Source organism: Sorex fumeus, unplaced genomic scaffold, assembly GCF_029834395.1.
Source record: "Sorex fumeus unplaced genomic scaffold, SorFum_2.1 ptg000063l, whole genome shotgun sequence".
In the NCBI taxonomy this organism is placed as follows: domain Eukaryota; kingdom Metazoa; phylum Chordata; class Mammalia; order Eulipotyphla; family Soricidae; genus Sorex; species Sorex fumeus.
Window position 1 is genome coordinate 82928510 of NW_026606120.1, and position 14400 is coordinate 82942909.

At 43.9% G+C, this 14400-nt stretch overlaps 1 protein-coding gene across 1 annotated transcript in view; it reads left to right on the top strand.

The window, feature by feature from the left end:
* CEP112 (centrosomal protein 112) overlaps positions 1-14400 on the top strand; it is a 468287-nt gene that overhangs the window by 198589 nt on the left and 255298 nt on the right. The window contains exon 19 of the mRNA XM_056127155.1: positions 12920-13027. Within this exon, the coding sequence (XP_055983130.1) occupies positions 12920-13027 (108 nt within the window). The remainder of the gene's footprint in view (positions 1-12919; positions 13028-14400) is intronic.

Below are 14400 nucleotides of genomic sequence, written 5' to 3' on the forward strand. Positions count from 1 at the left end.
GAATGTCCTGTTTGGCCAGGACTTTGATGACCACTTCAGTCTCAACAGAATCAAAGGCCTTCTTTAAATCAATGAATGTTAGACAGAGCGGCATCTTGAACTCCCGAGAAACCTCAATGAGCTTGGTTATCGTGTGGATATGGTCGATCGTGCTGAATCCTTTTAGGAACCCAGCTTGCTCGCATGGTTGTCCTTCATCTAGTGTTCTGCCAATCCTATTCAGGATGACTTGAGTGAACAGCTTGTAGACGATAGACAACAGGCAGATCTGGCAATAGTTGCCAATGTCATGGATGTCCCCCTTCTTGTACAGTAGTGCTGGTTTTCCATTGGGACGAAACCTTGCATTCAGACAGGTAGCTTGTGAAGAGCCGAGCCAGTGTATTGATGTGTACTGATGGCAGGTTCTTCAGGTGTTCGGGTCTGATCTTGTCTGGGCCGGGTGCTATTCACTTCTTTACCGATGAAATGGCGTGTCAGATTTCGGAATGACATATCCATCCTGTGGAATTTGGTATGTGGGCAGGTGAATGTGGCTATCAAAGAGATCTGAGTTGAAGTCGTGGATAATCTTCTCCATTGCCCTTCTGGAAGATACATGTGATAGATACATGTGATAGATACATCGGGACATTGGAGGGCAGTCATCTTGGTCTTGTAGTTGGCGAAGGACAGGCGGACATTGCAAATGATTTTCCTGCTTCTGCTGCATCTGCCAGCACTGCTGCTCTTCTCTCTTTGAATCTTCCTTGGACGCTTCTCTGCACTGCTTTGCGAGCTCAGACATTCATTTGCAGTTGCCTGAGGCTTGTGCCACGCCACATTGATGAATGAGCTCAAGAGTTTTTGGATTCACTGCCAGGGTCTAATCATTCTACAAGGAAGTGATCATACATGTCAAGAGACGGGTTTGGCAGGGTGATACCATTTCACCGAAACTCTTCCATGCCACCCTTGAGAACATCATACAATGACTGGAATGGGAAGGAATGGGAGTGAAGATAGATGGTCAGCAACTACACCACCTCCGCTTCGCTGATGACATCGTTCTAATAACACCAAACATCAGCCAAGTGGCACAAATGCTGGCTGACTTCGACCTTTAGTGTGGAAAGGTCGGACTCCAGCTGAATCTCACGAAGACAATGTTTATGAGAAACAGCCTCGTTCCTGATGTTCCATTCACTCCCAATGGAATGAATATCTCCAAATACAGCAGTTATATGTACCTAGGTCGAGAAGTCAACATGACGAATGACCTGGCACCTGAGTTGTGCAGGAGGAAGAGAGCAGCTTGGAATGCCTTCCAGAGTGTCGAAGAAATAGCTAAGAGGATGAAGAACCTCCAGCTCCGGGCACATCTCTTCAATTCCACTGTTCTTCCTGCATTAACATACACTTCAGAGACCTGGGCCCTATGAAAACAGGATGAGAACGCTATTCAGGTCTCCCAAAGAGGAATTGAAAGAGCTATGCTTGGAGTATCATGCTTCACTCAAGTGAGAGAAAGAATCTGGAGTTCCGACCTCTGTTGATGATGAAGAATCAGGGACACTCTCTCATTTGCCAAGGTATTGAAAATCAGATGGGCTGGACATGTAATGAGATTTGGAGATGACCGCTGGACTAGAGCCATTACCGACTGGATTCCACGGGATGTCAAAGATCGCGTGACCGCCCACCTACAAGATGGTCAGACTTCTTCGTCAAGACCCTGAATGATCATTTTGAGGCTGTTCGTGTTTCTAGAATGAGTAGATGCCATTGGGCTACACTACCACGTGACAGGAACAAATGAAGACGTTACTGATGCCTGCTCGAGTAACAGGATGTCAAGTGATCAATAATAAATGTTAATAGGTGAATATTTCTAGTGAAAAATAGATTGTTTAGCTTTTCAGTCTATATATATATATATATATATATATATATGCTACTTATAAAAGATCCAACTAAAAATTCCTCAGCTTCTATTACAAGATGTTGGAAAAATTCTGGAAAAAGGCAAAGAGGCAGGTACGGTTGTACTACTACCATACAAATGATCATCAGTATGAACTAACTGGATGTAGAGTGTATTTTTGCATTCTAAAGGCAGTGATATATATAATCATATGTGGAAAGTATTTGGGAATCCATGAAAAATTGATCTAAAGTTATCATTGGGGTATTTTAATATATTTTTCTACATCTTAGACCAAGGAGACAAAACCAAATTCTCTCTCTCTCTCTCTCTCTCTCTCTCTCTTTCTCTCTCTCGTCACCATGTAATACACTGAAATTGTTATATAATGTTCCATCACCCGTCCCTTCACCAGTGTACATTTCCCACCACCAGTGTCCCCAGTTTCCCTCCTGCCTCCCTCTCCCCAGCCTGCCACTATGGCAGGCACTTTTCATTCTCCCACCCACCCCCCTTTGGACATCATTGTTTGCAGTACAGACATTGAAACGTTATTGTGCTTGTCCCTTTACCTACTTCTAGTGCTTAGTTCTTGTCCAGAGTGATCATTTCCAACCAACTTTGTCATAGCGGTCCTTTCTCTGTCCTAGCTGCCCTCCCTCCACCACCATTTGTAGCAAGCTTTCAACCATGGAAGCTTCCAGTCCTCATGGCTCTTGTTTCTACTGTTCTTGGGCATTAGTCTCATACTATGTTTTATATATATATATCCTACAAATGAATCCAATCATTCTGCATACATTAAATTCTTATTCTTGCGGAACTGTAATAAAATTCAGTAGGCCATAAAGAAACATGAAATATATCTCTAATATTTGACATGAAAGAGAATGCTTATTTTTGACCACTATGCAGCAAAATAATAATAATAAAGAACAATAATAATTAAAACTGCTGCATTGACCTTCATTTTGCTGTTTGAAAGCTCTTAGGCACTGCTGATGAGAAATTTACCAGTTTCTGAAAATGATAAAAAAAAGACCAAATACAGTTGTCAGCCATTCTGTTACAATTGACTGTCCAGTGGGTGGCTCGAGACTCAGCCCCTACAGGGGTCATGTAGAATGTGAAGCCTGCTCCAAGCTCTGCGGCCTTGTCCCTATATGAGTTTAATCAAAAGAAGGGTAGACATTTCCAAAGGCTAACATCACTGTCATGCACAACAGCCAAAATTTGGGTGACCCAGACAACTTCCAGTGAAATGCTGTTCTGAGAATGGCAAGAATAGCTCCCCACTGAAGTACACCTGAAGTCAACAACACATGCACAAAAGATCTTAACTTACTAGCAGCCCAGTTTTCCTGAGAGACATGGGCATGTGTCTCTCTGAAAATGCATGATTGCAAAGGGAACAGATTGGAGCTGAAGGGGCTGAAGGGGTCCTTGATCCCTGAGGATGGCACACGGTAGATGCCATCAGTGCAGACAGGTCTGTCAGATGGAGTGACAGGGTTATAGAAATAACAGCCCAACTTCCCATCAGAGGTGCCATGCAGGCAGAAACCAACCTCTGGGACAAAAGAAATGCCAAAATTCAGCCCTGGGATTTGGGACTAGTTTCAGCTAGACCTCTAGGCAGAGTCTCTGTCCCTACATCAGAGATTAGTACAACCTTTGATTCCCAGCCCAAAGGTAGAGATTCAGAGGCTGTTGGGACACAGAAAAGGAGGGCTGTGTGGACCTCTCTCCCTGGGCAGATTCTCCCTGGGCACCCCTCACTGGCAAACCCCGCGACCCATTGATGGAGGTTGTCAGTCTCCTCATGGCCATCCCCCTGTCTACCCAGGGTCTTAGAAACCAGCGACTTCCGACACTGAAGCCATACTGCCACCTGTAGGCAATTAGGAGAGGCTAGCCCAGATGCGTGAGACACGTGTGAGCAATGGTCCCTCAAGGAAGATGCTTCCAGAGGGCCTGCGTGCTAGTAAAGGCTGAAGGATGAAAGAGAGCTATCGACCAAAAACTCTAACTTAAGAGAATCTCAGCGAAACACAGAAAGTCCAAGATCTCACAAAGAGCACTTCACCAAAGAATTGAAGATGTGTGCAAAGTCCAGAGACATTGACTATAAAGTCTACATTGAATCAAGTCCACTCCAGTGTGGAAAAGGTAACAAGTCAACTCCCATCTCAGAGAAGAGTGCAGATCAAAAATTCAATATAAGGGGCCAGAGCTTCAGTAAGCAGGTAAAGCTTTTGCCTTGCATGTGGCCGACCCAGGTTTGATCCCTGCATCCCATATTGTTCCCTAAGCCCCGCCTACGAGTGATCCCTGAGTACCGAGTGAGGAGTAAATCCTGAGCACTGTTGGTGTGACCCCAAAATCTCAGGAACCTTTATATCAAGAACTCTTACCAAAAGAAAAAAAAATTTAAGATGACATCACAGATTCAGCTGGCAGGGGACAGAGAAAAGAGACAGAAGGAAAATGAAGAAAGCGTATGGAGGCAGGAGACCTCATTAGGAAGGAGACTCTCAGAGGTACGGGAGTGCTGGAAGGTGACAAGAGCAGGAACAAAGCAGGGGCTGTACTCGAAGGAAAAACACCCAAGGACTCAGTCTGACAGAGGAGCAGATGCCCAGGCAGCGGAGAGAACACCCGAATTCTAAAACCCCAAACAGCCAGGACCAAGACATAGGAAGGCTGCTTGGGAAGAGAAGAAAGGGGCATAGAAAGGCGCCTTTCTTTCCCAGGTTTCCATCAGAGTTCTACGCAGAAACTCCACAAAATAGAATTCGAGACAATGGAGTAGCATATTCACATGACCAGAAGAGAAAAAACTTCCAGCCGAGAATACATAACCTTGCGAAAGCATTCAGATATGAGGCGGATACAAAGGCTTTTTCAGACAAACAAAAGAGAATGGTTCGCTGTTATATTTCTCGGTAAGAAATGCTGAAAGGCGTTCCACATGAAGCGAAAGAAAAGATCACAAAACCTCAACCAAGAGGCTGGCCAGAGATATATTAACAGAAGCAGAAAGAACCATGATTTGGGTTGTGAGATTTATAAAGGGGGGAAGAAATGGACAGATGAGACAGAGTTAAATGATGGTGAGTGGATACCAGGACAAATTCAGTTGTTTTTTTTTTTTGTTTGTTCGTTTGTTTTGTTTCATTTTTAATATGGGAAGTGTAATGCATTCCCCACGACAAAGTACAAAATAAGTATCTGGAGCAGATATATTTAGGCAGAAAACCAAAGAACTGGAAAGAATCACCAGGGAAAGTCAGTCACATTGAATCAAATCGAATCAAAACAAAAAGAATAAACCAAGAGAAATATGAGGTGACCAAAAATCAAAAGATGCAGCAGTGAGTAATCCCCAAACAACAGTAGTCTCCCTCAGTATGGAAAGTCTGCACGCACAATCAAAAGGCACAGATGGGGACTGGAGACATAGCACAGTAGCTTGGACACTTGTCTTGCATGTGGCCAACCTGGGTTTGATCCTCGACATCTCATATACCATATGGAGTAGCATTTCACATGACCAGAAGAGAAAAAACTTCCAGCCGAGAATACATAACCTTGCAAAAGCATTCAGATATGAGGCGGATACAAAGGCTTTTTCAGACAAAAGAGAATGGTTTGCTCCCCGAGCTCCGCTAGGAGTGATTCCTGAGTGCAGAGCCAGGAGTAACTTCTGAGCATCTCTGGTTGTGACCTAAAAACCAACCAAAATAATCAAAAGACAGAGAGTGACTAAATGAACTTTTAAAAAAAAGGCAAGGCAAAACCAGAATTCATCTATAATAGTCTCTTATCAGAAATAAAGGTTGCTGAAAATTCAGAGTGAAGGTCTAGAGGAAAATTTCCAAACCAGTAACTTTTTTTTTTTTTAAATTGAGTCACAGCAAGATACGCAGTTCCAAAGCTGTTCATGATCGGGGTTTCATCATACAATGTTCCATCACCCATCCCCTCACCAGTGTACGTTTCCCACTACCAGTGTCCCCAGTTTCCTCCTGTCTCCCCCGTCGCCCCCACACCTGACTCCTAACCAGTAACATAGAGGGCAGTTGTGGTACCTCTCTAGATGGTTGGCTTTAACTGTGCCCGTCCTTTATCTTGCTTCAACTTACAGTATTTTGTTTTTCAGGAATATATAGTATACAAGATGTATGCTCAGAAATATTTTTTGGATTGTTTGTTAATGACTAAAAAGTAGTGTATGACCAGAAAAAGTTGGCAACCAGTTAAAACTTGATGATGAAGTCTTCTAACAAAGCAAGGGGGCCCAAGAGTTGCATGGCAGGACTGGCGTCCTTGGAGATGCTGTGCTCTCGGTAACCTTCATATCAAGAACCCTGCCCAGTTGCAAAAAAATAATTCTGCCATGAAACCAGGGAAGGCAGAGGTGGGGAGTGCCAGCTCCTCCCCTCCCCTCTGTATCCTATACCCTGGGCCTGTCTCTGTGAGCCGTTCTCATCAGCTTTACCTGTCTAGTGACGCAGAGGTGAACAGTCACAGCAACGGGAACCTAAGAGCACATTGCCCATCTTCTGTTACGTAGTGGCTTCAACCCTAGTTTTGCAAATGCATTTGAGTTTCTAAAATGGAGAAAGCATATTGGGTGTGAGTATAATAATAATAATAATAATAAAAACAACAACATAATAATAATATGATGATGATGAGAAACTTAGAAAGCTTTGTAGCTAAACTAAGTCAAGAAAACTAATTGTCTTACAGCAAATTTTGGCAAGCACTAATACTTTAGAGTATGTCTGGTCCCAAAGGAGCAAATTAGAAGACCTCTGTTTCAGTTGATTAAAAAGTATGAACTTAATGTAGCATACATTCTAGAAGAAATATCAGGCCCCAGATTCATTATGTGGAGAATCATGTTTTCATATTTTCCATAGCTGGTGTGTTTTTTAAGCCGTCTTTTTCTGTTGTGTGGAACGCTCCTTTTTCTTCCTACTGAAACCCTCTGTAAACGCCAGCAGAGCTGTGGGGCATTCTTTCCCATTTGGAAACTGCTGTAGAGAGCAGACAGTGGGAATTTGATTTTAAAAAAAATAAAAGCTTTGAGTTTGTTTTTGAAAGAGAAGTGCTTTTTCAAAAATGAGGCCCATGAGAGAAAATGGAACGTATTTAAATTAAAAAAAAAATTGCCTCACAGTTTCTTTCACTTAGAAGAACTTTTTTATCTGATTTAAGATTGCTTAAATAACCTAATTTTCACTCCAGTGGAGAAACTCATTTTAAGTGTTAGCTGTCAGCAATTAGTTAGATGAAATGTATATATTTTGATTATGAAAATGCATTACCATTGTTTCTGTATGTATACAATAATTTCAAAAGAAATTGTGTTCTTTATTTACCATTCTTTGTGAAACAAATAGATGACTGCAAAAGGCAGGTATGTTTTTGAAGTATTGGCAGCAAGTCCAAAGTGAAACTTTTTAATCTTGTAAACTGACTGCGTCAATGTCAGCTAACTAGTTCCTCCGGGGCTTCTGCTAGCCACTGTCTTTTCGAGTTAGTGTTTCTTCTCTCGAACATCTCTCCTCATTAAAGTGTGTTTGCTGTGAAATATCCGACTTTAAATTCTCTTCCTTTTTTCTTTACCGTCATCAGCTGCAGGATAGTAATTAGCTATATCCTTGGAAAAAGCTTGGCTTTCTCATGACAAGAGAATTCTGAAAATCACTGCTGTCAACTAGGGAAGTTGTCACTGGCTCCCAGTGCAGTAAAATTCTTTAGCTGTTTGTTGTTGTTATTGTTGTTTTGTGTTTTGTGTTTTGTGCTAGGTGGTGCTCAGGGCTTACTCCTGCCTTAGTGCTCAGGGATCGCTCCTGGTGAACTCTAGGACCATATGGAGTCACGCGGGATCAAGCTCTTGTCAGCCCCCTGCAAGGCAAGGACCCTACTTGCTGTACTCTCTCTCAGAATCCTGGGCAGTGGTTTCTTAATTCTTAGAGATTATAGATCAGATTCATTCTGTTAGTGCTGTTGAATTCATAAAAACTAGACCTCTGTTGAAAGAATGAGGGATTCCACTTGGATGTCTTATGCCATCATGGAATGTGGAATGATGTCTGAAGAAGCAGAATCTTTGCGTCTATAGAAACTGGGATCCTTATGTTTCATATGACATATCTTACAGTTCTTTTTTTTTCCCCCTTCTTGATTGTGGAAGGAGAATGGACTGGGGCCTTGCATTTTCGGTCAGTATAATTTAACATGGCATGCATTTCATTGTTTCGGACCAGTTGTTTATTTTGAAATGTTTGTAGTGTTTGAGGGTGAGAGGTCTTTTCGTCTTACATTGTTTTCAGTTTTGATTAGAGAAGACAATTCTGTTAGAAAATACTCTTATTTTCAGCTCGATACATAAGGGCCTCTTAATTTCTATTCTAAGTATTTTAATGTTTATTTACTTTTAACCTTTAATCTGTGTTAAGATAAAATGAGAAACAATTATTAATTTAACACAGAGGTCTGATTTGAAGGTACCAAAACCAAACCTTCCCTTCTTGATTGATTTTCTCTTTTTCTTCCCTGTTGGCTTTTGCCTGCTCTTGAAGGCAAATGAAGAATTCGCTGCACACTTACTCTGCATACCAGGGCAATTAGTAAACGTGGATACAACAGAAAGAATTTGAAGTCAGAGTTTCTGTTATTTGGGAGCTCAGGACTGAAATGAATAAACAAAGCTAGCACATTTCTCTCTGCTATAGACAGGATCTCAGTAGAGCAGGAAAATAGTGGTGTTAAATCCTGGAAGAGAGAGAGAGGAGGCATTTTTGTCTGTCGGTGAGCTGTAAGCATACCACAGAGGGGAGAGAAAATCGGGCTTGGTTTTTAGAAGAGCAGGAGGCTTTTGGGTCAAGGATAGCCACAGATGGGGGCTGGAGCGATAGCACAGCTGGTCTGGTGTTTGCCTTGCACGTGGGCAACCCGGGTTCAATTCCCGGCATCCCATATGGTCCCCTGAGCCACACCAGGAGTAATTCCTGAGTGCAGAGTCAGGAGTAACCCCTGTGCATTGCTCGGTGTGACACAAAATGCAAAAAAAAAAAAAAAATAGCCACAGAGGGCCAGAGAGGTCAGTGCAGAGGGCACGGCTCTTGCTTGACATCCAACCTGATTTTGATTCTTTCCCTGGCACTGCATCTGGTCCCCTGAGCTCTGCCAGGAGTGTTCCCTGAGCCAAGAGCCAGGAATAAATCCCCTCTCCCCCTTTGCACCCTCTCCCTCCCTCCCGCACTGCTGGGTATGGCCCCCAAACAAAAGCAAACCAAAAGGAATAGCTAGGGATTGTTTGGGGCTTGCCAAGGCTGTGTTTGCAGCGTGGAGATGGAGGAGGGAAAACGGAAACAATGAGCCGGAGTGAGCCTCGGAGCTCCTCTCAGGCTCCACGGAAACAGAGTGGGCCTGTCAGCGCTTCCTTCCTTCCTTTCTTCTTCTTCTTTTAAAGCAAATGTACCTTGACCATAATACTCATTACCTAGAGCTCAGAAATATTAAAACTCTAACCACTGAGTTTGGAAAATAATGATTTTGGATTATCAGACTTTGGAATTTGCAGTGTAGTTGTTAGGTGTTAAACATCATGCCATAGTATGGATACTTTTTGGGGGGTGGGGGGAATCACACCCAGCGTTGCTCAGGGCTTACTTCTGTCTCTGCATTCATGAATTACTCCTGGTGGTACTTGGGGAACCCTATGGGATGGCAGGGATTGAACCCAGGTCAGCGGCTTACAAGGCAAATGCCCTTCCCGCTCTACTATCGCTTCGGCCCCATAATCTAGATTCTTTATTCGTTTGGAATGTGCTGTAAAAAATCTGGCACTCTTCAGCATTAGTTCTTGGGCAAACTTTAAACCAAATTGTATACTCTCTCTCTCTCTTTCTCTCTCTCTTTCTCTCTCTCTTTCTCTCATCTGTCAAGTAGTGTGTGTGTGCGAGTCAGGTGGTATGTTTGCTGGATGGCTGGACTATGTGAGGGGTGGGCTTACCTCATGGTGGGTAAGTGCTGAGGAGTGCTAAGGAGCAAGTCAGTTATATCGTGTGCTGCGGGTGTTCTGTTTGATGGTTGAGAGCAGGGGAAGGAAAACTGAAGGACAGCTGGTGTGGGGAATGCATATGTGTTGGGGGGGGGGGGGGCTGGTCAGCTGCAGCTGAGAACAGGACAGTCAGGGAGGTCCCTATATGAAGGGAACGCTTGGCCTTTGCAAAGTGGTGACCCAGGAAAGCTCCCTGGTGCCAGGCTTGACAGTGCTCCAGAACAGTGGAACAGTGGAGCTCAACTGGAGTTCACACGGGCCCCCAGGATATGCCAGGGGCAGGACACAGGTCAAATCCCATCAGTGGGGGTCATGGTCTGAGACTTAGAGAACCAATGGGTAGGACAGGGGGAAAAGAAGGTGAGAGGTAGGTGGAGGGCCTGGGAGGCCTCGGCATTGGTAGATAGAGACTTAATGACAGGGTCCCCAAGTTAGAACTCACATTTCCAAGAGTTTCCCCACTATAAGTGTTGAAGTCGAAGACTTGTAATCTCAGAGTCATGCGGCTGGCACTGCCGCTGATGGAGATTCCCATCACTTCGAAAGGCAACCCAACACATTTCAGCAGTTGGCCCTCCTGAATTCCTTCTCATCCCTGCTTACTTACTTTTTTTTTTCTTTTTGGGTTATACCCAGCGATGCACAGGGGTAATCTTGGCTCTGCACTCAGGAATTACGCCTTTCAGTTCTCAGGGGACCATATGGGATGCTGGGAATCAAAGCCAGGTTGGCCGCGTGCAAGGAAAACGCCCTACCCGCCACTTCAGCCCCCCTCTGTCACCACTCCCCCACCCACATACTTTCTATGTCGTGGATTGGCTCGTTCTGGATGTTTGCTATAAACGGGATTATGTGATACACGGTCTTTTCGACTGTCTCCTCTCTCTCGGCATACTGTGTGCCAGGCGCGTCCGTGCTGGCATGTGTATCTGTACCTCCAGCTTTTTAGTTGGCTGAATAGTGTTCAGTCATTACTTGTTCAGTCATATGTGGACGGCTCTGCCGTGTTTGCGTATTTAGTTGGCCAACATTGGGTTTCCTCTGTGGTGCTGTTTTGTATAATGCTGCTACATTTTTTTGTTGGTATCTGATTTGGGCCACATCCGGTTGTGCTCTGGACTTTTCTCCTCGCTCTTCATTCAGGGATCACTCCTGGTGATGTTCGAGGGACCATGTCAGGTGCTGGGGATGGAACCCTGGTGCGGCACATGCAGGGAAAATGCTCCATGCACTGTACTATTGCTTCAGCCCAGTGACCATTTTAACAGAAGCTTCTCTGTGAATATACGTTTACATTTTTTTTTACAAGTAGTGGAATGCTTTGGTTTTGTGGTAATTCAGTTTTGAACCTTTTGAGGACCTTCTAAATTGGCAATTCTATTTCTCTCCCTATCAACAGTATAGGAGGGTTCTTAATTCTCCACATCTTCAACAACACTTGTTGTCATAACCATTTAATTTTAGTGAGTGTAAGGTGATAAGCAGTTATTTTCATTTGAAGTTACCCCGTGACAAGGATATTTCTTTGTGTTAAAAATGCTCTATTTTATTTTATCTCTTTGTGGAGGGCTGGAGCAATACAGCGGGTAGGGCATTTGCCTTGCTTGCAGCCGACCCGGATTCGATTCCTCCACCCCTCTCGGAGAGCCTGGCAAGCTACCGAGAGTATCTCGCCCGCACGGCAAAGCCTGGCAAGCTACCCATGACGTATTCGATATGCAAAAAACAGTAACACAAGTGTCACAATTTGTTGTGAGATGTTACTGGTGCCCGCTCGAGCAAATCGATAAATAACAGGAGGACAGTGCTTTAGACATTGCTCTTTGTGGAAATGGACACATACCCAGCAGGGCACAGGATTGACATCTGACTCTGTACTCAGGGATGACTCCTCCTGGGGCTTGAGGGACCGTATGCGGACCAGGGCTTGAACCAGGTTGACCTTGTGTAAGGCTGGCACCTTACATTCTGCGCTATTTCTCTGGCCCATGACCAGGATTTTAAACATCTTTTGTCATCTTTTGTTGGACAGTTGTATATTTGGAGAAGTTTCTTTCAGTTTCTCTTGCTTACTTATTGAGTTGTGAGAATTTTCTCTCTCTCTCTCTTGCTCTCTCTCTCTCTCTCTCTCTCTCTCTCTCTCTCTCTCTCTCTCATCTGGGGTCCATATCTGGCAATGCTCAGGGCTTACTCCTAGCTCTGCATTCAGGGATCACCCCTGGTGATGCTTGGGGAACCATATGGAGTGCCGGGGATCCGACCTGTGTTTGGTTATGTCTAAGCACCCAACATGCTATATTATCTCTCTGGCCCTTGAGAGTTCTTTTTATGTTCTGGTTATATCTCTTAGGAGATGCATGATTTGTAAATATTTTCTGAAAGTCAGTACAGACCAAGACCTTAATGAAATCTTAATAAATAATTGAATATTTAAAATGATTTTTCTATTTTTATGTCATTTTAGAACAAAATTCAGTTAATTTTATATCAATTTTAATATTCCTGATAAACTATTAAAATAAATAAGCATAGCTTTATGTTATCATCCTTAAATTCGCCAGTTAAATCTTTAAATCACCACTTACCATCTTTAAATTCACCAATTTGAAGGCACTTTGAATTCATAAAATTTAAAGTGCCATTTTAGGACCAGAGAGATAACCCAGTGAGTTGGGCAATAGCTCAGTGCTCTGCACACACGAGCCCCAGGTTGAGTCCCCCATACTGCCTGGTCCTGCGGGTACCCCAAGGAATGACCCACAAGCAGAGACAGGAGGAGCCCCCAAGCCTCAGTGGCCATGGCCCCCAAGCCAGTAACAACAACAAGAGCAACCAGAAGTTCATTTTAACGAATGGACAAATTACAAAAGATAAAAATAAATAAAAAGGCAGTCTACATGATGGTTGGGATTTAACACTGGATCTTCCCCTCACAGATGGAACGCGTGGAAGCCGACCTGACGCGCTCCAGGTCTCTCCGCGAGCAGCAGTCCCAGGAGTTCCTGTGGCAGCTGGAGGAGGTGAAGCAGCGCTACGAGCAGCAGGTCGGCCCTTCTCTTCTGTGTCTTGGAGCAGCACGTGCGATCTCTTAGTGCAGTACACACTTTCCTTAAAATAAACCTCTTTGCATCACCACATCTTGGTGCCATGAAAATGTCGCTTAAAACATGACCACCAGTATATTTGCAACGGTTAAAACATTGATTCCAGCAGAATTCAGAAAGCGAGTTTGATTTTGATTTGCCGCTCAAGTCTGTTTGGATGGTGTGTTGACCTTGAATGGAGCGTCTGTGGGAATGACGGTCTTCCGTGACTGTCACCACAGAGTCCTTGGCTGGTCACAGGTGAGCAGCCCTGGGAAATAATAGGGTTGGGCTGGCATTGTGGTGCGCCAAGAGTCCATAAGATAGATAACAGTAGTTTCTGGAAGGAATTTACATCAGAGGAAGAAGGCCTGTCCATAGACCTGGCTGATGGAGGAGACAGGGATTGCCAGCATGGGTGGGTGGGTAGGAATCCCCCCAAGGAATCCTTGGCAAGGAGATATTTGGGCAGTGACTCCTGAAATTTAGGAAGGAACCAGCCAGCCATGAAGTCTCTGGAACTTATTCCAGGCAGTTGGGGAAGAGCAAATCCAAAGATCCTGAAATGAAGCAGGTTGGGAGCGTTTAGGGAACAAAAGCAGTAAGAAAGCCCTGTGTAGACCGAGTATAGGCTGTCTGCTAGTGGGCTGTAGGGGAGGAGACTGGAGGTGAGGGTATGACGGGGTGAATAGGACTGTATCAGGTGGTAAGATTTTGTTCTCTGTGCTCTGCCTTTTATTTATTAGTGTAAAAAAAATCATGTCATCATATTTTTAAAAATTTCATTCCTGTGGATTATTGAAATACTGAAGGTGGCTACTAAGTTTAGAGTGGTTTATCTAATTTGTTTGCTCTGTTTCTTTATTATTGGGGAAAGCACAGATACTTAGTTACTTAGTTAAGAACATTTTTCTTGGTATTACATTTGAACTTTTTTTTATTCTGAAAACTTGAGTTTTTCCATCATATTTAATTCCCTGATTAAGAGGGTAGCACTGTAGCACTGTCCTCCCGTTGTTCATCGATTTGCTCAAGTGGGCACCAGTAACGTCCCCATTGTGAGACTTGTTGTTACTGTTTTTGGCATATTGAATACTCCACGGGGAGCTTGCCAGGCTCTGCTGTGCGGGTGGGATACTCTCGGTAGCTTGCCGGGCTCTCCAAAAGGGATGGAGCAATCGAACTCGGGTTGGCCGTGTGCAAGGCAAAAGCCCTACCTGCTGTGCTACCATATCAAAAACTAATCAGTCCCTTGCATTATGGGATTTCATTTCCTCTCCTGAGTGACAGCAAGTAGCGGCTCTCTGAATTTTATGGAAAGAACTAATCTGATG